The following is a 26,418-nucleotide window of genomic DNA, read 5'->3' on the forward strand; positions in this document are numbered from 1 at the left end:
GGCAGAATCATGAAGGCTAAATATTTCAGGAATTAGCTCACCATCATGAACTAATTTGATCATACATTATGTTGTGCTCAGAAGCCATAGGACTCTGTATGGGATAACAGTCTGCCTGTGTGGAACCTGATTGACTTCAAAGTATTATATGAAGTCCTGTTGACTTCAAAGAACTACACAATGCAGGATTGGACTCCTCTATTTTAGATCAACACAAAAGTGGATAAAAGTATATTACCAAAAATAAGTAAAAAAAAAAAAAAAAAAAACCCAGGCCGGCTTGTCAGAAATGTATTAATTTTATACAGAAAATAATGACAGCAGAGTTGTTTTTGCTCTATGCTGAAATACCTCACTTCTAAGGGTTTAAAAACATCTGGATCATATTACTGTCTTTTGTGTATACTCTAACATCTTTTAAGTCCAACCATTCTGAGGTTACTGAAGCATCCATAAGTTAAATTAATGTTCTTAATGTCCCGGCTGACTCTGCACTTGCAGCAGCACAGGTGTTGTGTAGTGCTTATGGACTTTCAACAACAGGCTGAGCTCTACTTTAAATATGTCAGCCAGGCACAGAGCCAAGATTCGTGACCTTTCAGAATCTGAGCAGGACTTGGATCTTTTCTGCTGGATTGAGTTGACTAGACAAAATGTGTATATAAAAACCCTCAGTACTTCACAAATAGAGAGAGCCTGCTCGGATGGACTAATTGGGAAAATTCTGATTTTTTCTGTCATGTTTATGCTCATTTTAAATGGACAGATATCAATTAGTCTTGCCCAGGGATGGAAGGGGAGAGGAGAAGAAGCCGAGAGATCTGGTTGTGACTGCCAGTTGCAAAAAGGGATCAGAAGTGGTGAGGAGCATTCATCGAATGTCAGGATAATATGGATTAGCCAATAGCACAATCCCATCCAAATCAATGGAATCCTATATAGCTCATATTATGATGTTGGTAGACAACTGTTCAGTAACTGGGTTGAAGCCATCAATTACTTTACATATCACCAAACAGTAATGATTGTAAATCCTTTTCACCAGCTGGGCTGGTTTCAAATCATGACCCATTGGTAAGATTCTCCATATCCCATTACCAAACCAATGAATTGTCCTGTTCCGTCAATTTACAAATTCCTGGTGTTAAGAGCCAGAAAAGCACAGCAACAAAAGTCAGCTGTGACCCCTCTAAAATTTTAGCTTGGCTGGCTGTGAGCTAAAGAACTTGCCTTAACACTAAGACATATGAGACGCTCCCAATAGAGTTCCTGACAGCACTTAAAAATATAGGGCCAGATTCTGCACAATGGGTTGGTAGAGAGTTGGGAAGGAACAGCCACACCCCTTGTATCTTCCACACAGAGAATGGCCTGTTTCCTCCTGTGCCACCATAGTATTGAGAGCTTGCAAGGAGTCTGGCCATGGCACCATACCCACTCCATGCCCAGACAGCTGAGCTGGACAGAGAGGCTGGCGTATGCTGCACCTTCTTCAAGGCTTGTACAAGAGTGTGTGGCTGAGATATTCTAGGAGGAAGGAGGAACTCTGGCTTTGCAAGCCTCTATTCCTCCTAGGTGCTTCAGGGGCTGTGCTTCTCCTCTGTACCCCTTTCAGTGTGAACAGTGCATAGAGCTGAATCTAGCCAAAGGTAAAGGAGCGAAGGAAAATATAAACCCTTCTCTGGAATAGAGATAGAGTATATGGCCAATGGAAAAGGAATATTTCCTCCAGAGAATCACAATAAGGTTCCACAATTGCAGAGCACAGGAACAAGAAGATTCTGTGGACTAACAGCCATGGTAACTATATTGTCTTAGTTAAGTCCTTTTTCAGTGGAATTGATATTAGCTTTAGTTTTTTTAACAACAAATACAGCATCTGAACATTTGTTCAGCTGCAAAAGTTAAAATTATTTTGCTTATTAAAGTTAGGTTTTATTTTGTAAGAAGTAAATAATCTTCCAAACTAAATTATGGGATGTTTAAAACTACACGTTACATAAACTGAAGGACAATAACTCATATTGTGTAGATCTTGATATAATTTTTTCAATTATTTAAAAAAGTTAGTCTATAGATAGTTAAAATGTTATTTATACTTTCATTAAAAGAATAGATAAAAGTAAGGTTCAGAACATTTTAAAAATTTGCATAATTAATACAAAGCATAGCCTGGGTTAATTGCTCAATATATCTTTTCTGATACTACTATAAGAAATCTGAAGGGAAAAAATCTAATGGGTTTAATTTGAAGCATAAATAGTTCTCTGAAAAATAATTGAATAATTTAATTTCAAAATGTCTATTCATCACATGCTATTTGTGTCACTAATAAATCATGTCAGGAATACATCTATAATATTCTGCAACACCTTTATCATGTTGCTTAGTTGCTTGGTTTCTGTGCCTTGCTTGTAGCCTGTTTCCTTTTTTTAATTATATTGAATAAGGTCATTCTTTTAATATGTAAGAGGAAGGTTTAAAAATAAGAAACAGATAATCATGATATGCATAAATAAGGTTTTAAAATAGAGTTATGTGGTCTCTAGCAAGCCTTAAAAATAGATTATAGCCCTTAGAACACTGGGGTCAAGCATATGCTTTTATAAAATGACTCCCACACAAGCTCTGATCAGATCCTACCCTGTATCAGCTGCTCCAGTCCCCCAAGTACCTCAACTCTTCTTTCAACTCCTGAACCTGCCCCGAAAAGCACCCCATTCTCCCAGAGGCATCCTGATCCCTTTTCACCCAATATCAGCAAGCGTCAGGAACTGCTCTTTCTCCCACTCTGGAGCCCTCTGAAACATTTTCATTGCTGCTGCTGGACAAGCACCTGATTTTACTAACTGCCAACTTTGACAAATACCCCAGTACCCACCTCCATCTGCAGAACCCTCCTGATAGGCTGCATTAGAAGTGGCCAGTTCTAACATGCTAACTGCTGAAACCCACTGACAAGAGACCCAACCCAATGATCCTCAGTTGCCAACCCTTTTTGGTACCACTCTCCTCTGAGATCACATGCAGACCTCATTAGATGGCACCCAGTTTCCAGATGTAATTTAGGTAATGGTCTAAAGGCTGAGCATCAAAGTTGGTGAAATTCATTCAGTGCAAGGTCCTCCACTCTACTTAAGTCCTGAAGTAGGGTTGGGACCTCAATGGAAGTGGCTCAAAGATGTGCCTGTGCATATACTATTTGCCCTGGTAAGGGTTAACATGGCAGCCCTGAATAAGGAGAGCGAGAAGCTACAATGAGGAAAAGTCTGCAGAACCGTATTTATATGAATTCATTGGCCCTAACACCCACACAACTGGTGCAGAGAGGCCATGGGTTCTATTCCAGCTGATAAACTTAAATGGTAGATAGGGGAAGATGCACAGTAACCCTGCACTCTGGGTCTTGGATTGGGAGTGGTAAATTTCACTTCTCCAACCCCTCCTCCCACAGTCTCAGAGCTTGGCTTGGTGTAGGTGAAATGAATTTCATCCTCCGTGACTACCTCAAAATGAAGAAAATGCTTTCAGAACCCGGGGCTAAGATTTTTTAAAACAGGAGTCTGAAATGAGGCTCCTAAATCCTTATTTTGACACCTTCAAAAGGTCTGGTGAGCAACTAACAGCTGCCAGTGAACAGCATAGGAGCTTAGCTTCACTCCTCAAGTCTAGCTATTGTAAATACAATTGAATGGAACTCATTGATCTGTGGTTTGTGGTGTCTAGTAATAGGATATAGAATAACAGAAGCTAACTTTTGTGACTAGGAGTTCTCTTTCTCTCTGTGAATTTTTTTTTTTTCATTTTAAATATTAAAATGAGATCCTTGTATAACTCCTTGCATTGTGAAGTCTGTGCCTTGCTTAAAACACTTATAGGGAAGATAAATAAGCTGCATGCTGAAGTTTGTAAATGAAAAAAATGTTGAGTGGGAATATGGACTTACTGGAGACTGAAAAGTTATAGAGCTTTCCTCTGCTTCTAAATTGCTATATCTACACACTTCTACAGCATCTTTTTACCCTTCATCTTTTAAATAATTTAGATATTTCACTTGAGGACTGCTGAAGATCTTTTTGCTACGACAGCATCTCTCCTTAACTTCTCAGCTTGGCACTTGTGCAGTGGTCTATAACACTTTAAAGCAAATGCTATTCTCCCATCCCTGGTCTAATGAGACTGGAAGTGCCATGGTACATCCTAGAATGAATAAGTTATGGCAACTGCACCAGGAGGATGCCTTGATACTCTGAATATGCCTCATCTTTTCAATATTCTAATAATTAAGCATGACTGAGCCTTGCTAGCTCTTGGACTGGTATCCTGTGATGCCACATTGTTTTCTTCTCTGTCAGCCCCATTGTGTTACTCTTACCCATGCTGAACCCATTCTCTCCAGGAGCAAACCTACTGATTTCTCTGGCACTATTCTCACAATAAGGTCTATATGGAGAAGGGTGGCAGAACAGGGCACTATGATGGCAGTGGCTGCTCCAAATCTTTTTACATATTATCTTTAAGAAGATTTTATTTTGCAAGATTGTTCAGACAGTATTTGTACAGGGACCATACACGTGTGTATCCTGCCAGGTGAGCAAATGATGGTTCTTTGCATGGTTAACCCGGCAACCTGAATGTGATTCCTATTGCTATTATTTTGATTCCTGAGGCTTCAATGAATATAACAATAAACATTCGCTAGCCTGCAGCCGTACCACTGTGGTCTGTGATCTTGTCAGATATCATAATCTAAACACATTTAGGTCTGCTCAGTTCTAGACTGTGACACTACTGGGGGGAAAAAACAGATTTTTTTTTTTAAACACACCAGATGGCAGCCACTGTGTTGGTGTCTATAGAACCTGTTCATGGAATTCTGGTAGCTCTTCTACCCTGCCCACCCCACAGCCATCTTTTACAGTTATTTTGCATACATTTTCTTTACTACTCTTACTAGATTTTCATTTCACAAAAGTTAGGCATGTCAGTGTATGGATTCTGCCCATAACCTGGGGTAGGTGCCATAAAGATATTGACTTTGTTTCCTCTATTGAATGGTTGTCCAAGGTTTTGTCTCGTATTTATCTTATGAACTGTAAGCTCATTAATGAATGTACCTTTATCTGTTTCTTTTTGTGAAGTGCCATGCAATATAAAGCACTTATATACATATTTTGTCATAGTAACAATATTTTTTCCTTAATTAGCACATTTATTTAAAGTGAGCAGCCTCATGACTGAAATTGTTATCAGATAGAGGCAGATAGCACCGACTCTGGCAACATAACTAACTGGATAGCCTATATCTGACTGGTTCAGTATATGACCTGGACATCCAATACCCAAATGAGCTAATGAGGAATGACTGCCTGAATTTCCAAAGAGCTTTCTCTCATCAGCATTCAGCATGCCTTGCAGCAGCATGAAAGAGGGAGGAGGAACACCACCAATTGGAAGATAAAGAGAGCAGATAGAACAGTGGGGAAAAAAGAAGAAAACATCTTGCTATGGAGTATTCGTGCATCTCTCTCTTTTGTCCAGTTCACCCTAAGCACAGCAATTAGCATGCAATGTGTTCTGAAATGGTCATTCACTGTGATGTACTTGCAGCTGTACAGAGTTTATGATTCTGTATATTCCTGTTATTTGGGAGCAGTCAGTGTTGGCAGGTGTGGCAGAGACCTCCACAGGGACTAATCCTCTTCCTATTTTGTATGGTGAGCAAGCATTCCACTTTTACTAATCCTCTCTGGGAAATGACTGACTGTGTGTTTAGCCCTACTGCCTAAAATAGGTTGGAAATTATTTTAGGGCCATATTATGCCAATGATCTTCCCCTGCAACTCCCACAGACAGCAGTGAGATAAAGCTCTAGGTCTCATTGTGGCCCTGAGATAAATACATGTGGCACCATGATATCAGGTGCATCCTTATATCTTCTAACTACCAGCCAATTCCAAAATTCATAATTAGTAATTACAGAGATACAAAATCAGTCTAATAAAGTTTAGGACCTTCTCTGAGATTTGGGATATCTGTGGGTGGGGTTTGATTCTATTTGTGCTTCAGGTAGTCTCTGCCTTCCAGGGCCAGAGATTACCCACCTGAAGGTCTGAGAAAGTAACTGAACCTTTGACAAAGACTTCCCTTTTCCTCCATATTCACCACTTCTATTACCTGCCTAGAACATCCATTACATCATAATGTCTCTAGCAGCCATTTCAGATTGCTCAGATTATGGTTGAAAATTTGGTAGTCAAAACTTTGAATTCTTTAAATAGTCTACCTACAAGAACTGAATGTATATTAGAAAAGAGTGAAATATTTGTAGTGAAATTATATGGTGTGAATATAACCAGGAATTTAAATATTACTTATTGTGAGCAAAAGCTGTTGTTGTACAGGGTGAATAGTAAGGTTCCTATTTCGGGGCTTTTTTGTTTCAGTTCCTTGAGGAATGTGCTTATATACTATGGTGGGAAGGAAAAAAGGAACTGAACATATCAAAAGCAAGCTAAAAATGAAAGTACTATCACGCTACTTCTTGATGACATTCTAGAGGAAAGAATTAGTGCACAAAAATGTTACTGCAGCACTTTCCCAAACCTAGGGATATCCCAAAACCAAGAGTTTTCAATTAGGAGTTCTTTATATGTTCTGTTTTTAAGCATTAAAAATATATAAATTGTAAGAATATACATGAACTTTACTGTCAAAACATATATACTTTCAGTTCCTCTATTACTTTTTCCCTTGCAGAAAGGGTTTGTGTCAATTTACTTTTCCACCTGGGCTCACCGAAAGAGAGAGAAGTGCAATAAGCAGATGGTTGTCAAGAACTGCATGCTGCTCATTTGAGCATAAGTGTACCAGCTTTTGCATCTATAGAGTGCTCTTGCATAAAAATGACAGCAGAAAATTAGGCAATTTAAAAAGTCTGTATTCTATTTTAATACCTTTCATTTCAAAATTCCCAGGAACTACAGTACAAGATGTGATGGAGAGATCAATAGTAGAAAGTAAAAGCCTAAACATAAAACAAACACTTGGGGATACAAAAAACTCTTGACCTTAGACTGGTCTTGCAAAATTCTACAGGCCCACATCTTTCTGATGAATGAGTAAAATGTCATTACTTTTACAGTCATAAAGGCAGGCAAATCTGCTTTATGCCTAGGTTGGTAATAAGTCTAATGGAAAAATAAAACTTTATGGTAAATACCTAGGTCATAGTTAGGTATAAACATGGTTTTAGAAAATGCTTTTACACATTAGCCAGTCAAACCATATTTTACACCAGATTCACTGTGTTTAGGCAGAGTCCTACACATTTCAAAGCCCAGTGTAAACAAGGTCATTATGGCAAAGGTTGGTTTTGGTGATACAACAGTTTAATAATCATTAAATAATTTTACTGAGCATCACTGTTCTAAAACAAACAACTATGAGATTATATTTATGTGCTACTCCTCCATTCCTCGCACAATCCAAACTTTCATGTATTTCAGTGGACAGTTTGCTGGAATTTTAATGGCATTCATCATCATTGTTCTATGAATTTTTATTAGGGTCTGTCACAGGGCGGCTGCCCTTTATGGGAATTTTGGGCCCAGTTTGCCCATGACTGCCTTATGAAGGCCCCAGGTGGCTGATTAGTAAACAAGCACCTGTAGCTGATGAAGGTTACCCAAGCTCAGTTACAGGGGAATTCCAAAGGGATACAGAAAGCACCTGTGGAGAGGAGTTGCCAGGACAGGCCTAAACCGGGAGCCTGGAAGGTGAGCTCTCTGAGGAACCCATGAGAATGGGGAGCCTGTAAGAAATGATCCTAGAAAGCAGAGACTCCTAGATGGAGGGCTGTAGTCAGTAGGTGTCCAAGAGGGCCTGGTTCTCAGCCAAGGTTCTTCCAGACACTGGCTAGAGGCCTGTCCTGACAGGATCACTCACCGCCCCTGAAGAAGAGTCACAGTAGATGGACCTCCCCAGACCTGTGAGTCCAGAGAAAGATCTTACTCTGGTAGGGGCAAGAGGCCTAGCACCAGAGGTAGGGATTGGAACCAAGAAAACACCAGGGGGAGAGGTGAGAACTGGACTCAAGGGGGGGGAGGGGGGAGGTCAGCTGGTCTAAGAATGACTGAGTCCCTCAGTTGAGATGATGAGGTGAAAGATTTGTTTATGTTCTATGCTGGGTTTTTTTTAATGTTGATAAATGATACCCTCCATAAAGAGGTGTCCATTAGCATCTAATGGGCTGTTTGGACTTGTTGATACCCTGGGAGAGAGAAAAATCAAGTAAGGGCTCACCTACAACACGGCGCCAGCCTGCATGGGGGGTGTGCTGGGTCAGCCTGGCATGCACCATGTATTTCTACGTTTTCCTTCCTGAAAATTTAAGCTTTCACTGAAGAAAAGTAAATTTCTTCAATGAAAGGTCAGTTTCTTAGATGTGACAGCATTAATGCCTTTGTACATCTGGCAATATATATCACCCATGGTACTTATTTTAAATAATTTCTGCAACAGAGATTAAAATGTGACCCATTCCTTAAAGCCTGTGATGTAAAGTTAACTATCTGCTGAGTTCTGCAGACTGAGTGAAAAATCTCAACTGAATCTGCCAAAATAGTCTGCAGATGTTTCTTATTTCAGACAGTAACAAAAAGTTGTACAATAGTTAATTAGAGAAATAAATACACAGTATGTGATGTAACTCCACAGTGTAGAAATGCCAGAAAACATGGGGTGCACAAAGGAGTTATCATTTACTAGTCTTTGTGGACTGCAATTTTCTCGCAGTCTTATTTAAAACTAAAAAAAAATTCTACTTAACTTGTTAGGATGAATGGAAATTCACATCTATATTGGTATTATTGTTTAAGTGGTCAGACTGAAAAATCAGCAAGACAGTAGTGAATATGATTCACAACAATGGCTTAAAACCTTTTAACAGCAAACTTTGATTCTGAATAGCAAAGCAAAATCCATTAAAGTTATAGGGGTCAGACATGTGGTGCACAGGAGTTATACAAAGGGAATGTAACATCAGCCAGACTGGCCATTACATCCACAGTTTGTGGCTTTTCCTTGGCAAGGATTTTTTTTATGCCTGTTAATAACTAGTCTAGCTGGGCAATGCTGAGGAGCAAGTCAATTTTGCACCTACTGATAGCAGCAGGTTTCAGATATTTTTATACCTATACATTCCTTATGTATATAGGCTCATTAGTACATGCAATTGGTAGAAAATAACTATTGATTGATGTGAATGACAGAGCTTCCTTACTGTTTTACAATCTGTGTTGATGAAAACAAAACAGCATGTGAAAACTCAGAATGGAGGTTAGTTGTATTTTCATAATGTTGGTATGGTTACTTACAACTGGGCCAGGTGGGCCTTGTGGGCCTTCTCCTCCTTTCAAACCAGCTGGACCCTGAAAAAGGAGAGAAGCATGTTGTTCCATTTGAAAAATTAAACAGTTTTTTTATTTTGCAACATATTTAATATGAAGGATTTAAAAATAAATTACCACCAGTGAATGGATAGCCATTTGAATTTAACCCTCAGGGGTGCCCATTTGGTATTTTCGTATTGCATTCATTTCCCAAGCACAGTGGAAAACTTCCTGTAATAGCTTAATTCATTGTTCTCCAGATACTATATAAACACTGTACCCACAGTTATCTATGCTGGTGTTTATACTGTACCTGCGCTCCTGGAAGGCCTCTTTCTCCTGGGAAACCACGAAGACCTGGCGGTCCATCTTTTCCAGAGATACCTTGAGGGCCTGGGTCACCCTGTGAAAATGCAGAGGTTTCAAAAACTGCAAATGTTAGTTACTAATTAGTAAGGCTACAATTTTAGACACAGAGGTGGCAGAAGTCACGGAATCTGTGACTTCCAGCAACCTCCGTGACTTCAGCCTATGGTGGTTAGGAGCTGCAGGGTACCCCTTCCACCTCTGGCGGCCCCTGGCACTCCAAGCCACCACAGGTGGCGGGGGGAACCCCCAAGCTCCCGGCTGTGGTGGGTGGTGGGGGCCCACAGAGTTGTGGGTGGTAGGGAGACTCTGCTGCTCCCGGCTGCCGCAGGCAGTGGGGAACCCCGCAGCTCACGGCCAATTTGGGGCGGGGGGAACCCTGAGCTCCTGATGACGTGGTCCGCCAGAGCAGTGTGCGGTGGAGGTACCCCACAGCTCCTGATTGCCATGAGCGGTGGGGGCACCCTACAGCTCCTGGCCTCTGCGGCTGGCGGGGGGACCCCTGGAGCTGGGGGTGGCAGGGATACCCCACAACCCCTAGCTGGTGGAGACAGCAGGGGGCCCTAGAGCTCCTACCTACCATGCAGCTCCCCGCTGCAGGCAGCGTGGGGACCCGCAGATCCCCATTTTGTCACAGATATTTTTAGTAAAAGTCAGGGACAGGTCATGGCTTCCATGAATTTTTCTTTATTGCCCATGACCTGTCTGTGACTTTTACTAAAATATCTGTGGCAAAATTTTAGCCTTACTAATTAGCGCACATATAATGAAACAGCAGACTCTGGTTATAATCAATGACCAAAAAAAAAGGACCATCCATCCATCCATCTCTCCATTCAGCTATTCAAGTACTTTATGGCCCTCATCACCATAGTATGTGAGCACAATAGTATTACAACAATTTTTAAAAAGTAATATATATTAGTTATGGTATTTAAACAAAAAGTTATTAATATTATCATAGTTTCTTTAAAGAAACATTCATGGAGGAAGTTACTCTCTTATCTACAATGAATAACTGAATAAAATCATATACTATTTTCTTGATCAATGTAAATATTTTTTCTAATTTTTTTTCCTCTTTCACCGAAAGAGTAACTGAAATTCTACAATGTGGCCAGTGCCACACAGAGATATGTTCCTGAGTTCCAGTACAGAGCTCCAACTTGACCTGAGCAAACAGGTTGTCTATGTACAATCTCCCACACTAAAAGGGAGATTCTATGCAAACTGCTGGTCTTAAACAAATTAATGGCTATCCTTGTTCCCACTGAAATTAATAATTAATTAATGTGGGCCTGTAGAATTTTGCAAGACCAGTCTAAGGTTAATTAATTGCTGAAGAGACCTTCCTTGGGGAAAAATGTGTCCGTGCCTATTTTATGCCATACTTTCTACAGTTATGAACAGTATCTGATTTTAAACATTTATCCCATCTATCTCTGTGTGACACCTTCCTTCCAAAAGCCATGCCATACCTTAGCACCTTCTTTTCCTGCAGCGCCTGGGAGGCCTTGTTCACCTGGCGGGCCTGGAGGACCAGGGTGACCTCTTTCACCAATTGGGCCAGTCTCACCAGTAGGACCCTAAGAACAGAAGTTAAACCTCGGTTACCCTAACGAATTTAATTTTTTGTTTGGTTGGCTTTTTGTGGGCAATCTGTTCCCCACTTTTTCCTCAACCTTCCTCCTACCCTCAGTTGTTCCTAGGATCTGGGATGTCACCACAGTTACCACTGGAAAATGTGCAATCCTCACCTTCACCTGCAGACAACATTTGTTTACAAAATAGTCTAATCCTTAAATAATAAAGCTCAAACCCTATTCTGGCTGCAGATACATGTGTGAGTTTCCATGGGCTGCAATTATGGCCCTGCTTCCCAAGTGCTGAAGGCCTGAACCCCACAGCATTTCTGATACATTGGAGAGAGGACAAGAGGTCTCGTACCCTCTGTCTGCCATGGAGCACTGTTCTGTAGTATCTTCCTGGAAAAATATAGAGAGGGGCGGCTAGGCAGATCCACTGAAACCTCCCATGGAGAGAATGCAAGGGCTCCCAGAAAGGCAGATGCAGGGATCAAAGACCTGATCCACTAGCTTTTTTGCACTTGTTGTATTTAAGTGGTGATGAGTTACAATACTGTATTCATGACAAGTGCTTTTGAGAAGAATAAAAGTTTGCCAGACATCATCACATGGGTGTTTGGTTGCCTATTGGTGCTCAATTCCAAAGTATAATGAGAGAGAGAGAATCTCTGTGAATCAGTATTGATTCTAAAGTAAGGGTGAGAGTAGGCAGTAATAATAATTTTCAGAAGGGTTTTATAATTCTGATTGCTAAACATTGTAATTACCATTTTTAATTGATTCACAATGTTACTTTGGTGTACTAGATAATACCACATATGGTATAATTTATGCCCCAAGAAGTGCATTTTCTGTTAGTATGGGTTGTGATGGTGGATGCTAACACTTAAGCAAGTGTGGAAAGATCCATATGGAAACCAAATGCAAGCAGTATCAGTCCTGGAAATAACAGTGGCCCAGGGAATATTTGCCTATGACTGAATAGTTATCTTTGAAATTAAACAAAGAAGCAAAAATCACACTCAGTAAAACACATGCTGTTTTGATTAATTGAAGTGATGGAACAGAAGAGAACTGTTGCATCAAACAGACTCAGATGCCACCTGTAATTAATTAGAGAGTACTACAAAAAGGTCTGTTTCTAGATGATTTAGTTAAAAACTATGTAATTTGTATCTCTAATGGAACTTTCTGCCCTCCCCTCTTTGTGTTTTTCTAAAAAGAATCCCTAAACACAGTTTGGAAAGTAAAACCATTTTCTACAGAAACGTTGTGTCTTGGCAGTATATGCTGTGAAATGTGTTAATACTAGTTCTGGTTCTGGTCAATGAGTAAATGGGGAATGTATTATTCAGCAAATGTCAGTAGTGGTTATAAGATATATTCAACAATATCTCTACCTATTTGACCAGTCAATTACTCTGGAGGCCAATAGAAAATGCTATTTTTTAAAATGATTAACAAAGTTAAACCTCTGTAATCCCCTGGGTGAATTTAATATTCTTTCTGGAAAATCTCTCTTAAGTCGGGCCTTGGGTTTCTCTTTTACGGGGGCTCTGTGGTACATGGATAATGGGTCTCCTGAACCATGATAGATTTGCCTGTGGTAAGAGATACTTAAACTTTTCTTAAGTGGTCCAGCCCCTTTCCAGTTAGTATGCTTTGTTTTTGAGATTGGCAGTGCCTGTATTCTATTAACTTTGTCTCCAATTTTGCCTTTGCTAACCTCTTGTATGGCTATTGGTAAATAGGATAGGTGGTAAGGGAAAGGGTTAGTGTCATGAAGACCACTTAAAGGAAGTAACTATATAAGTATAATCAAATAAGATCATGAAGTAAACCTCACCCAAACCCTATAAAATAATCAAAATGCTTCAATCTAAAATAATACAACACAATATGTTATTTGCTCTTTCTAAAAAGAGTTCAAAGTAAGGGGTCCTATTCTTCATTCTTAACTCTTGGAGAACACCTACTTTGCACTCATTGAAATGACTACAGGTGATGAATTACAGTGGAGAATCAGGCCCAATATCTTTGTTTTTTTGTGGAGTTTGATTCTTGCTTAAATACATTTTGCTAAATTTGCTGTAAGTAATTGGGTACTGCAGGAGTTAACATGTCCATCAGTGTATATTATATACTCACGAACAATAGCTCTTTACATTAGCCATAAAACAATCTTTAAACAGTGTTATCATATAGTTAGATATAACGTTTAAAATGCTGTACCTGGGGTCCAACAACACCACCAGGGCCTGGGGGTCCAGTTTTGCCTTGAAAACCCTGTGGAATGAAATATATAATACATAGTTATACATGGCAAGGTATAGATGAGCCAAATTCAAATCTGTGTTGAAGAGGCGAGAGAGAAACTCCATGTTAGGGGTTCATCTTCAAGAATACATATGGAGATATCTATTATTCCTGTGTATACCTACATGTGAAATTTTCAAAGCTCTGTCCTTTCCAATCGTTCTCAGCTGTGCTTCTACAGAGCTATCATAAGAAATGCCAGTCACTTCTACAATTATCTCTCAGTAAAATTTATTAGGTGATTCTGAATGCATGAGTGATATTGCTGAAACTCAGCTAAAAATACATATAGACACATATATTATGAACTCATAGCCAAGACAGACAAATGACTATGTAAAGAAAGGCATGGATGGGAGATCAAGGAGTATGGGGGAAGGTGATGTGGAAGGAACATAACATCGAATGAAACACAGATCCGGAGAAGATGTGATTTTTTCCCCCCCTATAGAGATGGGACAGGAGGACTGCATAGGGAAAAAAGGAAATAGTGAAAATTTGAAATGATGGAGAAAATGGAAAGGAGACTATAAGGCAAATGTCATTGGGACAGTCTTCCAGAAGACTGGCAAAATCTGTGGTTTCTAGTAAGCAGCTATAGACCTCAGTTCAAAGCTAGTCAGCAAATGCTCTGGAATCCCCAATTTAGAGTACGGCCAGTCCAAGGGCTCAATTGTGCCTTTACGAAGTAGTTCGGCATTGGAGGAGGTGTAGACTGGCACAGCCTCAGCAGAATGAACTCACTGCTGTACCATATGGAGTCCAGCATCCCACCCCTTCACACCAGTATATACCTGCACCCCTGTGATAGGGTGTTCAATCCACACCAGCCCTGAAAGGGTTAAGGTGGCTCAGATAGGGCCAATTAACCTTATAGGCAGCACCTGCGGGAGAGTCAGGCTGGATTTATAAATTACTAATTGCTGAGAAAGCCCAGCCAGAAGAGAAGCTGGATGAGGTATAAAGCCAGGAAGTTTGCAGCAGAAAAGGGCCATGGGAAGAGAGTCTGGAGTTGCTCTCTGGGTACAGAGAAGTGGATAGGAGGAAAGCCAGGGATATCAAAAGCCCTGGGATCCTATCCCTGAAGGAAGGGATTAAATTGCAGGGAAGAAAGCCTGTGGAAGGCAAAGTAGGAAGAAATCCAGAGAAAGAACAGTGGGGGTTGAGACTGCAGACCTTGGCTGCTGATGATAGGGTCCCTCGGGCTGGAACCCAGAGTAACAGGTGGCCCCGGGTTCCCCTACCAGCCACTGGGAAAGTGGAACAGACCAGGATTTACAGAACATTACCTGAGACAGCACACTGGCAGATTGCCTGGTGGGACTTGGCTACCCCAGAAGGGAAAGACGCTATAGTGACATAACTAGAGGGCTGAGTGGCGAAGAGCGAGAACCCTGAGTCCTAGAGAGCAAGAGGGACCATGGGGCAAGCGAGCAACAGAAGGGAGTGCTAGACCAGATGAGCTGATCCCCAGACCCAGCTACGAGGAGGCGCTACAGCGGTGACTGAACCCTGTTACAATATATCTTCCTTTATCTCCACTGCCTGCCTACGTAAAGGCCTCACATTAGTTATGGGCTTTGGGCCATATTCAGCATTCCTTACGCAGGTAAAATTATCACTGAAGTCAACAGGAGTTTTCCCTGTGTCAGGAGACAGAAAGGAGTGCTGAATTGGTCCCATATTCAGTGAAAATGCCTTGAGAACATCTACTGATTCCACCTCTACAGAAGACAGATGTGTTTGAGCATATTTGGTAATTCTATTTTTTTCTCCTGTGCCATTAACAAATCTGCTCTTGCTGTCTGGTCTGAGAACAAAAAAGTAAAGGATGTTTGTGAAAGAAGTAATGGGCATCAAAGGAGATCATAGCAACAGAGAATACTCATTCAGTATGGCCTGGATAACTGATGTGTGCATTCATCCCAATCTCATGACAATAAAGCCCTTATACTATCCCATCATGTGTGCATATTAGCAAGCAGAGCATACTCTCATAATATTCTTGTGGCAGTTCATATGAAGAATGCTATATGAAGCTGAGCGCGCTGTAACAAATAAGAAGGAAATTCTGGTTCAGTACGTAAGCTTTTTGTATTTTCCACATTTGTGGAGGTGAATAAAGAGCTCTGCAGCAATGTCTGCTTAAGCAGCTGATGCATCCTAATTAGTGAAATGATAAATCAATTGTACTTGGAGCTAAAGAAGTAATTGTAAATAATTTAGATCAAAATAATATTTTTCATTAAAATTGACCATTTTATTTCTTTAGATTTCAGTGGGATTGTATTTCATAATGCAACATGCATAGAGTCCTTCTCCAATGTACAACATGTTTATAGAGATAGCCTTCAAGTAAGGAAACCCAAACAATTCTTGTTTTGTTATATGGTTTTCTGTGTATTTTTGTCTCAATCACTCTTCTACTTTTCTAAATTGTTAGCTTTCAAGTTCCTAGTGGGCCGGCACTAATACTTTTTCTGCCTTCTTACATGGCTCTCAGTGAGAGTGGCAAATATTATGTTGTTCCTCACATGTCTTCTTCAAAGCTGATAACAGAGTATTATGTTGCCTCACTATCTATTGTATACTTATGATCAGTTTGATGTTATTTAATGGGGAACAACCAGAAATAATCTCACCCTTACCACATGGAGAAAGAATTAAGCTGTCTGACATCTGCCCCCACTGAGTTTTAACGGATTTTTGCTTTCTATAAACAAAGTTAGGTACCAATAAAAAATTGCCTCTCACTTTTTCCTGCAATTTTCGGTATAAAGCAATGGAACTAACTATTAACTGACACTTTTTTTAAAGATCACAGTGAACTAAGCAGTTGTTCAATAGCCTGAAACAGTAGAACCAATGTACTTACAGTCTCACCCCGCTGTCCTGGGTGCCCCGGCAAGCCATCTTTCCCAGGTGGCCCCTGAAATTGCAAGCAAAATAAGTCAGAGGTTTCTCAGTCATCTCTAGCTCTGAAAAGAGTATACAATTAGCCCTAATAATCTCTATGATCTTTTCAGACTTTCAGGCCAGCCTTCAGAAAAGCTTGACTGCTTTGATAGCAACTTGATACAATTTTAATATTTTATTTTTCTGTTGACTCCTTAATTTATGTAAATTTGTCTGGATGGTGATTTTATGTGTGTATATGTGCATGCATGTTCAAAATGGATGTCTAACATTCCAAAATTCAAAGTCCCTACTTTCTGTCCTCTCATATCCTGAACTTCATCCCCGAGTTAATGAAAACCGTTTTAAAGATAAGCTTCTGGTGAGTTGTGGCTATGGCACTGTTTAACATAGGGCAGCATCAGAAAGATTGCAAAATGAGTAAGCTAAATAAATTGTGATGAAAAAAAATCACAGACCTGATTCTGCCACCCTGACTCTCACTGAGCACAGCCAGACTCCAAAGGCAGCACCATTGGTCTAGACTGTGCTCCCAAGATCCAGGCACAAAGGGCATGAATTTTCTCTTCCTGCACAGACATGGGTCAACTGACTTTGTGGCATCATTAGCACCCCTCCTTCTCCTGGACCAGAGATGGGTTATGCATGTGGGGAGCAGAATCCCAGTGGGCCTGCAAAAATAATCTAGGAAAGCTAACATGGACTAAGACTGTTACTGCTACCTTCCTGACAAAACTCCTTCCACAGTTAGGGACCTGAGAGTAGCCACAGCCATGCAGCCATGGGAGTCCTTTGGAGCCATACTGCCAAGATTCTGTGGGGAGCGGGGTGGGAAAGGCTGGGACTTCCCAGTTGGTATGGGAGCATGTGACCTCTGTGTGGGTAATCTCATCCTCCTGAGGATCCTCTTGGATCAATGTCTCTCATTCCAGCAATAAGAAAATAGAAGTGGAACTCTACTTGACCTTCTGTGCCTCTCCCATGGGTTTTACCAATCTGGTTTATTCATTACAGTAGGACTACTCACAGGGAAAGGTACTACAGAACAGAAGTATGAGACCATAGCAAATTAGGTCCTACATTTTTGAAAGGCTATAAACTAATCCTGGTCAATCAGGAATACATGACTAAACCAAAATTGTATCCAGTTTGTGCAATGTACTCCATTTAGTAATAGTCTGCCAGTAACAGACCATATAGTTTTATATTAATTTGAGAATTTTTTAGGCAGAAGGGAAAAGGGAGGAAGAGAGACCTCTAGTGGTGGCTAATCATCTCTGTGGATGGAGGAAAGAAATCAACAGACACATCAATTTCACTCTACACCCATCCTCTTAATATGCACAGCATACTAAGGCTTATCAGGATTACTCTGTATAGTGAATATCACATACTCTCTAAAACATGTTGTTCAGACAAAGTCTGGTGCTACACTGACAACCAAGTACAACAGTAATATAGGAAATGAAATACACTACACTGAAACCAGTGTCCTCTGTATTAATCAGATTGCAGGATTATGATTTTGTTTTCCCATTATACTACTTTTCAACCTTTTTTTCCTTGTTGTTCTATTATCAGTACTGCCCACTTTATATTTTGTTCTTTAAAATTGCTGAAAAAATTCAGTCCCCATTTTTACATTGGACCTTTATGGGCACCTGATAAAAATGCCATTAGGATTGTTAACCAGCTAATTCCAATAGATGACTCTGGCATACCTATCATTCTAAACCAAAGATTCTTTTGATCTCAGAATATCAAAGCCTTTCCACAGATTTTTGGCTGTATGCTTGGATAACTTATTCAAAAAAAATTCCATCAGGATCTGGAACAGAAAGTAACAGGGAGAGAGAAACTGGGTGTAAACTCAGTGTAGATATCTTTAGGATGAGCTTTGAGGAGCTAATTATGGGAAGTGATTTCATGTAAATGAGTTTTCTCCACTTCACAGCAGTCCAGTTCATTTGTCTTGTGTGCACGCACTGGAATAGAGATTTTTTTAAGCCTTCCATCAAATGAGATATAAGGCTAGGTCTGTTGCAAAAGTCTTGGATCACTAACGTTTCAAGGTACAATGCAGCTACCTAGCCAAGGTTCCCATTACTTTTTATACAAATAAATAAAATTTAAGAAGGACTTAAATGACAGGCCAAAACAGCTCCAGAATGAGCTATGTGTCAGAAATCTGCATTTTTAAACAATACATGTAAGAGGTGGATGGATTTACATGACAGATTTCAATGGCTAAAAGTATTCTTACTGATTAATCAATTTACACTGTGACATACCCTAAATATGTATTTATATATATAACAGTATAGAAAGCCTCTAAATAGTTATATGGTAACCCTTAGTGTGCCACATTTCTCATACATGATAGCTAAGATGTCTCTTCTTCCTTTCCTTTTAAAATAACCTACTTTTAAAAGAATATTTACATCGGCAAAAGACAGGGAACTCAGTCCTTCTCCCAGTGAATATCATACGGACTGCAACATTTACAAATAGAACAGACTCGGCCTTTACTTTGAATATCTGACTTCTTTGGTTTTATGTAACAGGCTTTATGGTACAGAAGCTTAGGGGAGGTTTTCCTGCTTGTAATCCTCATGCATTGAGGGACAGACTTGATTAATTATAATACAGCCCAACACCTCAGCTGCAAGCTCTAACACACTTGTTCATACATTGACTTCAAAAATTTTCTCTGCCAAATTTGCATAATTATTACATATACTTTAAAAAGATACTTACAGGAGGTCCCTTTGGTCCAGGGAATCCAACAGGTCCTTGAGGCCCTTGTGGTCCCTAATATGAAGATAAGCAAAAGGGTAAACTATATTCCAGATGCTATAATGTTGGACTGAAGAGTTTGCTTCAGTTACGTAACACAAACTCCATGGATGGACATGTGGATAAAGTGAGCTACATATTGCATGTGAATACTGTTAGCAGTTCAAAGTCCCACTAGAACACCTGTGTGGAACATACAAAATTAGGGCCCACTAATTAATAAGAAACACTGATTATTTTTCTATGAAGTTCAGTTCCAATAAGAGATGTGCAATTGTTCTTAACCTAAGTGCACTGCAGCTTTTTGTTACTCATATTGGTCAGTTCTCACACTCAGCAAGGTATTGTCAAAATCTGTAGGTACTGTCGAAATTACTCCTGCTGAATGGGAAGTATCTTAATGTCTGTGTCTCTCAAGAAAAAAATTCTTGCAAGAAAAAAACAGAGGAGCCATTTCTGAAAAGATTTTACTGTATGAGATTTTTTTGAAAGTTTTAAAGTAGTAAAATAAACAAGTAGCTCATATGATGGCTAGTTTTAGACGTTGTCATTGAAAATTAACCAAGACCTTGTCACTTTTACTGTAAGCATTTGCTGCTGATATGCTGAATGGGGCCTAGTATCAGATTATTTTAAGGCTCTGTCTGTGTTAGAGCACACACTATACAAAGAACTAAAAAAGGAGCATTCAGATCTTACTTTCTGTGGTCACACAGCAAAAATGTGTACCCTAGTAATACAGTGCAAGACTTGTCCTGCTCTACCTGGTATATGATGTGTGGTTTTACTAAGACATCATGTGTCAAAATGTTAGAAATTTAAAGCAAAAGTCCTGAAAAGAAAGATAATTCATAAGGGATGGTGATGTTAGCGTTCTGCTCCTGTGATAAAGCCCTGGCTGTCTCAGAGTTCCTTAAACCTCATTCATTGCAGACTGGGACGTCAGGAAATGCAGGCTTTGAGCCAAATTATGGCTGTCTCTCTTGCAGTGGGAGAAGTGTTATGTACGCGAGAGGGAAAGGGTTGTTTGTTCAGTAGCAGGCAAGATTTGCCCCTAAGTGAATCTGAGTCCTATTTAAAACTTGATTATCATTTATTAGTGAATGAGGCTCAACCAAATGGTTAACCAGAAAATGTTCAAAATATACATTTTTTCTGAGATTTTATAGCACTATCCACATTTTCTAGAGCATTATCTATAAATTGTACCTGTAACTCCAACCCCCACCCCTAAGTATGCTCCATATGGTACATTCCTTGATTCAACTGTCTGCATCACACCCAGAAACAAAAAAGGTAAGGAGAGTTGCTTACAAACCAGAAACTCTTAACAAAAATAGGACAACATTTGAGGAAAAATATTAAAAGTGGCTGATCCACTGTCCAAAACATGAAACAAATTGGTCCCTCTCTGGAATACGGTTAGAAGAACAGAACTCAATGGTTTATTTATTGCTAGTAGCACTTTCTTGGCCATAAATCCCTTTTCCCCTTTGATCCTCAAGCCACGAGGCTTTCTAATAAAAAGAAATTTGCATTTTTTAATTTCACGATATGAGTTGCAGATTTCAAGCCAGTAGGAGTATGTGAGAAGAATACTCTAGAATTCTAATATCACATTATTAAATGTACATTTCCTTGTGCCATTGTTTTTTAAAAGTTTTCTATAGAGGATAAATGTTTAATATTTACATGGCTAGCAGCTGGAATATTTCTAACCAGACAGAAATGGTCTTTTAAAGTTCCTCTCTTTTTTGGCTAACAACTCTCCCCTCTGTCATATGCCTCATTTTAGAGCACATGGCCACGGTACACAAGGGCCACTCTCAGATTAACTGCTTGTTGAGCTCCTGTGACACAGCATACCTTTGAGCTAATCCATTCCTCTCCATTGATGCTTTTTCTGCTTCCCCTCAGATCTGCCCATTGTCTTCTACCTTCTTGCCCACTCCCTACAACACTGCCTCCTAACTCCAAACCCCTTGACTCAGCCTTCCAGCTCCTTCTAGCGCTCTGCTTTCCAGCTCTCTGCAGCCTGTCTCCAGGCTCTGTGATGTGGAGAGATCTACAGTTTAGCCTGCTACTCCCACTCAACATTCCCTCCCCTACTCCAATCAATCCTTCCCCTACCCCAGATTTCCACTCCATCTGTTCCACACCCCTAACTGCCACACACTTCCCACTTCACCCACCTCTTCCCTCTGCCTCTCAACTGTGGTTCATTCCCCACCTACCCCTGTTCCACTCAGCTCCCTACCTTTCACCTGACACCCAGCGGTTCCCTGCCTCTTCCATCACCACCATCTCCAGGTCCCCAACTGTCACTCCAAACCTCACCTCCTGCTCTGTATTACCCCTACTCCAGTTACCACCCTTCAGCTCCACCAGCAGCTCAGCTGGACTCTGGGTGAGATTCTACTCCAGGGATTTTCAGTTAATGAAAAATCACAGGAAATTGATGAAAGGCTTATTAAATAGAATCTATATTTTACATGTAGCTGTAATGCATTTTTCTGCATATGTTGAATGGTTTTCCACCAGAAGTGCTGGCATACCTTTTGTGAGCAGAGATTTGACTTTTAACTTTCATAGAAATATACAGGCATGCACCTTCCATTGTAGGAGGAGATGTTGATTAAAAGCTGACACATTCTGTTTGCAATTATTAGGGAATGTTCACTATATTTGATTCAATGTTGGTTCCTGCAGACACTTAAGCTGTGAGAGCTTGAGATGTCTGTAAAACAGATTCTAAACAAAACACACTTCTACCGTCTCCTAATACTATTTCTATCATACATCCTTGGTCTCCAATCTTTAACTTTGCAGGTGTTGTTGGCCATTACTGCTTTTCAGACTTCTCACATGTTCCCAGCAAAGTTTGTTTGTTGTTGCTCTGCATCTGTTAGTGCATTCAGGTATCAATCCTGAACATGGAAATGTGGCAGATGATGTGGCTTATCATAACATGGGACAACACTAGGTTGCGTAAGAAACTACAGCTTGAGCACACTGGAATCAAACATTCTTGAGGTCAAAAGGGAAAAGTAATCTCAATTGGGAACTCAGTTGTTGGTTTTGTTTTGTTTTTTTAAAGGATACCATCCATGTGCTCTATATGGCTGTGTAAAAATAAGCCACAAATATGTTCGTGTGAAAATTGGGATGAAACAAAATGCAGTCATCCAAACTTTAGCTTCTCCAAGTAACCCAGTCAAAGGGCAGATTTACTTATCTGTAGGAGTTAAATTGCTTGTTCTGTGATTACAAATCAATTTTATAATTTTTCTATGTGCTACTGCATAGTATACAGACTCTGTTTGAGTGTGTATTGATTCAAATTTAATATCATGCAGTGGATTCTATTTTACCCAGCAGTAGGAGTTCTCAAGCATGTAATTAGGTGATTAGGACAAAAGAATCAGTTCCTGTCAATTTATTAGCTTTTAGAGGGATTGAGTACTTTTAAAAACCCATATACTAACAGCAACTCTGCTGAACGGGACATTTTTATTAACAGTGAGAATCTCATAAAGCTCAGAAATGTAATTTGGTTTGTTTGAATATGCACCCAAAAACCTGGATGGTGATCCCAACCTCATCCCAATGATCCCAATCTCTTAGGTATGCAAAACTGGGTGTCTGAGAGGAAAAACAAGCTTTCAAGGCTTCCTGCTTCTAGCTGGGCAGGAAGGACAGCAGTGTAAGAAAGTCCACCCTTGAGGTACAGTATGACAGTGCAATTGCTTCACATCCTAGCCAGAGAAGTTCAAAGACATGAGAAAGTGTGGAGAGAGGAGAAAGAGGAAAGAAAGAGATGCAGGAAATTAAGTGAGGAGGAAAAGCTATTCCAGACCTACCCTTTCACCTGGTGGGCCAGGAGGGCCATCGCTGCCTGCAGTGCCCTAGAAAATAAGAACAATTTGTTCAAAGGTGAAGCCTGATTTTCTTTGAGAAACAGTTTTGCAGCAAATAGCATCTGACAATTACCTTAGGGCCTGGTTTTCCTGTGGGACCTCGTGGGCCTCTTGATCCCCGTGGACCCTATGGATTTGAGATACAGATACAAATGATGATAGTCATACAGGACAGTGTGTCAGAGTCAGCCATGCATTTTTACAGTAGGTGTAAAACATCACAGAGGTGGCAATCACTAAGGGAATGCAAGTAATCGTTTTAAACAAACAAAAGGAAGTACATACCGTTGGTCCTCGCTGTCCCCTGGGACCTGGTTTGCCATGTAAACCCTGCCAATGAAAGTTCAAATCAATCATCTTAGCATGTGGCATTTGACTGTGAATGAAAGTTTTGCTGTTGATATGAGGCAGTGTGCAGCTCTCCTAGGACTAAATGCTCTTTTTCCTCCTTTCTGCTGTGCATTTTAATTTAAATAAACAGGTTTTTGCTAAAATTGACCATCTTGCTGGAATCACTGTGCATGTAGCTTTATTCATTGGCTTCTACGTTAGGGCTAGATTCTGCCCTTGGCACCAGAGCATGTTAATGTTGCTGCATGGCCCATTCACAGCCACTGGAGTCCCTGAGAGGAATTCTGGATAAGCCAGAATTTCTCCTTGCAGCTCCCTTGCAGCAGGCCCACTGCACCATACTGGGAGATGGTACATCACACTCCCTCTGGACAGCTCCACTGGCTAAGCAGGGAAATAGCACTGGCAATCATCTTTTTGTAGGAAGGAACAGGGACCATACTGCATAGTCCTTGTACAGAGCCAGCATTTTGGCCCTTAATATGTAGCTCCAATATATCTTTCATACGGAGAATCTATAGACCCCTTTCATGAGGTAGACTTTACGCTGGGATTGTAATGGATTCTAATGTGAAGAAGCTTTTAATTCAAGGAGCTATATTCTCCTGATAGAAAAAAGAAACACTGTGACTTTTACTTGTTAAAATCTAACCAGTGGAAATGGGATCTTCATATGAAGTTCTCATTTTAAAAGAATTACATGCATATTCTCACTGTTTCGTCATCATACAAGAGAACACTATTTTAGTACTAGAATACTACTCAGGTTGTAAGCTCTTTGGGTATGTCTACACAGCAAAGAAAAAACCCATGTCTGGTCCATGCCACCTGACTCAGGCTCGCGGGACTTGGGTTACGGGGTTGTTTCACTACTGTGTAGACTTCCGGGCTTGGGCTGGAGCCTAGGATCTGGGACCCTGTGAGGTAGAAAGGTCCTAGAGCCCAGGCTTCAGCCCATGACCAGAAGTCTACACAGCAGTGAAATAGCCCTGCAGCCTGAGCTTCACGAGCCCAAGTTAGCTGGCCCAGGCCAGACGCGGGTGTCTAGTTGCTGTGTAGACATACTCTTGGAGGGAGGGACTGTCTTTTCATTGTGTTTTACCACAATGAATTCCTGATCCATGGTTAGGTCTTTAGACTATACTACTATTGCTACTACCTGTCACAGATAAAAGCCAGTTATGCTGGCCCAATTCAGAAGTCCATGGTTAAATGCCTGGCTGAATTGAGGCTTTTTTTTTACATCTAATAACTTTATCTTTTCATATTTAAAAGTGTGTTCTTGTGCATGTTACAGGTTCAGGTTTCCTAATTTAGCCTCCTGATTGATGGTTCAGAACAATGTTTTTTAATACTGCTTTATCCAAAAAATAGGGTCTGAATGTGTTTTTTCTTTTTTTTTAAACATTCCTTGTTGGTCACAGTAAAAAAAGAACGGCCTTCAGCTCAGCTAAAACCCAGGGCCGACCGGGAGGGGGAGGGGGGAGCCGATACAAATTACCGGGGCCCGGCTTCCCCCCATCTTGTCGGCCCTGTTTAGCCGGTCCGCCCTTGCTGGAGGACCCGAAAAAAAATTTTCACCGGGGCCCGAACCCGCTCTTGGTGGCCCTGCTAAAACCATTCTTAAGGAAAAAAGCAAACTGAAAATGTAGTTGTTTCTCAAAATTTTCATATTTAAAGTGGTGAATCTGTGCTTTTGATTCCTTGCTGCTAAATAAAATTGATTGGTAGGCACAGTAATGATATTCTTTACTTCAATCTGACTTAATGTCTCACTGAGTTGTCATCTACGAGTTCCAAGTCATCCTTTCACTTCTGATAATGTTATCAGCTTTCTAACAACACGATCAGCCACATCTAGTTGAGCTTTACAGGCAGCAGTGCAGTGACCTTCTTCTTACCCCCCCCCCCTTTTTTTTTTCATTATAGTTGGAGATGCTGCATATTAGCTTCTCCCCATGTGCTTCAAAAAATGAAACAGCAAAATCTGACATTTTACTTCCACTTGATAAGTATATGTTCTTCATCCTGCTTGCGATAGTCTGATGAATCAGAATGCATAGAAAATCCAAGTTAAATTGCATGGTATCTAGATAATTCACAAGATAGGAAAATAGTTCTTGCCAGTGGTCTACCTAGTCCACTTTCAGTCCATCTTTCAGAAGATGAAAAACACTCCCTAATGGACAATTGAATAAGCTACCTGGTGAGAGAACTTCTATCTATCCCAGATACTGAGTGGTTATGTTAATGCCCTGAAGCATGAGGATTTATGTCTCATGTAGTTTGATCCTATTTTATGTAACTGCGGATGTTCAGTCTTATCCAGATAAAGGCCCAATGCTATAATATCTCAATGTTCTCTTGAAGCTTCTTGTCTTTACATATTTTAGCAGAGAGGTCCACAGGCTAATTAAGCATTGTGGGTTTTTTTAAAAGTATATCATACCCTTGCACCTTTCTCTCCATTGGCACCTGGGAATCCTGGGAAACCAGTGGAGCCCTGTATGAGAAATGAATGCAAATATCATCAAATATCTGTCACACCACCACAATACATCCAGTACTTAATCTAGAATTAAAAGCATATCACCAGATTGATGCAAAATGTACATTACAACTAGATCAATGGAAATAGTTTTTAAAGATGTCAGCTCTGGTGAATATCTAAAAATTAACTTACCATAATGCCTCAAGTCCTGAATGCATTAAAAACATCAACATAAGTAATAACATTATTTTTCATTAACATCAATAAGAAAGTGTTTGACAAATCTT

The 26,418-nt window shown here is 40.2% G+C and overlaps 1 protein-coding gene across 4 annotated transcripts in view; it reads right to left on the reverse strand.

Annotated features, from left to right (window-relative positions):
* The window catches only part of COL11A1 (collagen type XI alpha 1 chain), a 225,255-nt gene that overhangs the window by 68,633 nt on the left and 130,204 nt on the right, over positions 1–26,418 (reverse strand). For all 4 annotated transcript variants that reach the window (XM_065408835.1, XM_065408833.1, XM_065408836.1 and 1 more), the window contains 10 exons: positions 26,090–26,143; positions 23,575–23,619; positions 23,363–23,416; positions 23,233–23,277; positions 19,334–19,387; positions 16,536–16,589; positions 13,577–13,630; positions 11,237–11,344; positions 9,706–9,795; positions 9,378–9,431 (listed from right to left, as the gene is read on the reverse strand). In XM_065408835.1, the coding sequence (XP_065264907.1) occupies positions 9,378–9,431; positions 9,706–9,795; positions 11,237–11,344; positions 13,577–13,630; positions 16,536–16,589; positions 19,334–19,387; positions 23,233–23,277; positions 23,363–23,416; positions 23,575–23,619; positions 26,090–26,143 (612 nt within the window). The remainder of the gene's footprint in view (positions 1–9,377; positions 9,432–9,705; positions 9,796–11,236; positions 11,345–13,576; positions 13,631–16,535; positions 16,590–19,333; positions 19,388–23,232; positions 23,278–23,362; positions 23,417–23,574; positions 23,620–26,089; positions 26,144–26,418) is intronic.

The sequence above is a fragment of the Emys orbicularis genome, chromosome 8 (genome assembly GCF_028017835.1).
Source record: "Emys orbicularis isolate rEmyOrb1 chromosome 8, rEmyOrb1.hap1, whole genome shotgun sequence".
Lineage (NCBI taxonomy): Eukaryota > Metazoa > Chordata > Testudines > Emydidae > Emys > Emys orbicularis.